General features: G+C 39.6%; 1 protein-coding gene across 2 annotated transcripts in view; it reads left to right on the top strand.

Annotated features, from left to right (window-relative positions):
• Positions 1-2,846, top strand: part of slmapb (sarcolemma associated protein b) — a 15,674-nt gene extending 12,828 nt beyond the window's left edge. Inside the window, exons 8-10 of one of the 2 annotated variants that reach the window (XM_029723787.1) lie at positions 1-128; positions 1,389-1,476; positions 1,857-2,846. The exon at positions 1-128 is cut by the window's left edge and continues 7 nt beyond it. In XM_029723787.1, the coding sequence (XP_029579647.1) occupies positions 1-128; positions 1,389-1,472 (212 nt within the window). In that variant the 3' untranslated portion in view covers positions 1,473-1,476; positions 1,857-2,846. The remainder of the gene's footprint in view (positions 129-1,388; positions 1,477-1,856) is intronic. The other variant, XM_029723788.1, reaches the window with a different exon arrangement.
• Positions 2,847-3,178: the final 332 nt, after the last annotated feature.

The raw sequence follows: 3,178 nt of genomic DNA, 5'->3' as shown, positions 1-3,178 counted from the left end.
AGACGCAGACCGAGCTGTCAGACCTGAAGGAGAAGTTTGAGAGGACCGAACAGGAAAAGCAGGCGATCACTGATGAGCTTGAGGAGTGTAAAGCTGACCTGAAAATGCTGCGGGAGAAAGGAAACAAAGTGAGTTATCCACTATCAAGACTTAAAGAAATATACTGCGACTAAGAAGAGGGAGGAATATTGCATGAATCATCTTCAACATGCATACTGTAAATATATATGTTTTGGAAATGTTGGGTTGAAGTTGAGAGTATCTCTAAGTTGAATTCAAATGTTGAGATGAGTTAAGATAAAATTGACTTCAAGCAGCACCAGTAGCAGGCTACCCCTTCCTTTGAGTTAAGTTGAAAAGTTTCAGAGTTTTTTTGCCACGTGCACAGGATACAACAGGTGTTCACCAGAGCATTTCTAATCACACCACAACTGCTCCCTCCCTCCTCCCAACCCGCTTGTCCCTTCACTATTGCTTCTAGACTTAGACACGCTTGGACACGCTTGTAGTATGTTAGAATATGGTCAGATACATATTGTGTTGTGTATTTTATGTACCAATATCAATATGCGCTGAGTGTACAAAATATTAGGAACACCTTCCTGATATTGAGTTGCATCCCCTTTTGCTCTCAGAACAGCCTAAATTCGTCAGGACATGGACTCTACAAGGTATTAAAAGCGTTCCACAGGGATGTTGGTCTATGTTGACTCCAATGCTTCCCACAGTTGTCAAGTTGGCTTATGTCCTTTGGGTGGGGGACCATTCTTGATACACACGAGAAACTGTTGAGTGTGAAAAACCCAGTAGCGTTTCAGTTTTTGACACACTTAAAACGGAGCACCTGGCACCTACTACCATACCCCGTTCAAAGGCACTTAAATCGTTTGTCTTGCCCATTCAACCTCTAAATGGCACACATACACAATCCATGTCTCAATTATCTCAGGCTTAAAAATCCTCCCATTTAAAATACACTGATTGAAATGGATTTAACAATTGACATTAATAGGGGATCATGGCTTTAACCTTTTAAGCTTTCCTGAGTGGCGCAGCGGTCTAAGGCACTGCATCTCAGTGCAAGAAGCGTCACCACAGTACCATGTTCGAATCCAGGCTGTATCACATCCGGTCGTGATTGGGAGTCCTATAGGGCGGCGCACAATTGGCCGGAGTAGGCCATCATTGTAAATAACAATTGGTTCTAAACTGACTTGCCTAGTTAAATAAAGGTTAAATGTAAAAATAAAACTGGATTCACCTGGTCAGTCAATGTCATGGAAAGAGCAGGTGTTTCTAATGTTTAATACACTGATGAGTTGACCCACTCTCCTGGGGTCAAACTCACCCATTCCCAACAATGTCTTTATATCCCTTCCCTCCTGTAGACCTCCCTATTGCTGCCTGTCCAAGCCATACTCATCGGCCTTATCCTGGCTTTGCTGTATTGGTGCTTCGGCGCATTGTGGTAGAAAGGTACACCGTACTCCTGTCCAGTCAACCCGGCCTACATCTCGCATTGTTTGTCTCTGTCAGCACACTGCATGAAACAAATCTCAAGTCTCTCTCGTTCCTCTGAAATACTGAGGAAAATACGATGTCTCCCCATGACAGAACTAACATTTCTAATATGACATCTTCTCCTCTTGCCTAGATCATTAATATCTAATGAATCTCTCTTTCTCTGGGCTGATTTTTGTCTTGTCTTGCTCTACGTGAACATGTTGCTTTTAACCGTCATTGTTCTCTGTGCATTCCATGACGGCTTTGGTCAATCAGGTGCTGTTAAAGGGCTAGAGCAGCCTGTCAGACGGTGCTGAGGTCAGTGTTTCAGTTTGTGTCACTTCCTATTTCAGAGTGGATGGATCGTCTGGGTGCCTCATGCAGTTGCCGTGGTAGCGACTATGACTGTTGCCATGCTCTACGCCAGGACCTGAGTGTGACACACACACACACACACGGATATATGAGTGCAAACATGCACACATACGTACATATGGTCAGACTTCTGTACACTAAACCTATTAAATTCATTGCCTCCTGATCTGTTCAGTTGTTTAATCATGTTCAGATGTTTTAACAAGGAGAGCACTTTAGTTGAATACTTATATAGTTTAATTGATAGAGAGAAATTTGAGAAATGAATATCAAATATACTGTACAATTAAAGACAAGTTCAATCTTCCTAAAGTTATAATTTCAGAAACTCATAAATGCATTTTTGTTTTTCTCTTTATGTTTTACATTAGGACTCTATCTTCTCATAGGATTTCAACAATGAATATAGGCTAAAGATACTGTACACTGTTATCCTCACTGATCATGTTTAATATTACTGCAGAAAGACCTTCTGTCTTCGAGGTCCAACTGCCTTAAACACTTTCTTTGTTTTAGAGTCCAGTAAAATGTAAATTCACCTTAAACTTTAATTTTCTGCGTTGCAACGCCTAAGCTATGTGTGAATACATGGTGAATGATCTTAGATAATTTGCAAACACTCACTCACATAATTCTGGTAAAAAGGGTTAAGAAATACCCTGAGATTAATGATGATCTTGAGCCCAAACCGTTAGAAGTTCCCCCTCAATTTGATGTTAACTGTTGACTATTCAGTAGTCCTACCTCCCTTTTGAATCAATGTTTGCATGCAATTTAAACCTCTAGTATCAATTCATTTGTCATCCAATTAAATTCACCAGAAAATATACTGTAATTCAAGCATTGCTTTTTCCAATGTAAATAATTGTTCAAAATGTACTGTATTTGAAAAAGATAAGAGGTGATAGTATAGTTTAAGTTTGCTCTAAAATGTACTTTGTGACCTTAATTAAACATTCTAAATCTCATGATCATGATTATTTTTCTCCATTACCCTGATAGTACCACATATTAGACAATAAGTGGAGCCAGATGTTAAGTTTGGGTTGGTAGAAACCTCTCATTGACTGTATGAAATCAATGTGTACAGTATGGCATGTGTGTCATGTTGATTTTGCCATAGGCTATCATGCCAGGTTCTTTGAACTTCTCCAGGCATTTCTGATGGATATTACTTTACTATTGATAATCAGAAAAGGTGCTTTTGGAAGAAACAGAGGAAAGTACTTTAAACTGGGACATGTGTTTGGTGTTTAGAGGATTCGTTTCAGTATTTTACAAAGATGTAGAGTCAACATTT

The sequence above is a fragment of the Salmo trutta genome, chromosome 30 (genome assembly GCF_901001165.1).
Source record: "Salmo trutta chromosome 30, fSalTru1.1, whole genome shotgun sequence".
NCBI classification, from domain to species: Eukaryota; Metazoa; Chordata; class Actinopteri; order Salmoniformes; family Salmonidae; genus Salmo; species Salmo trutta.
The sequence above is the reverse complement of the archived record's forward strand: the minus strand, read 5'-3'. Positions and strand labels throughout refer to the sequence as shown.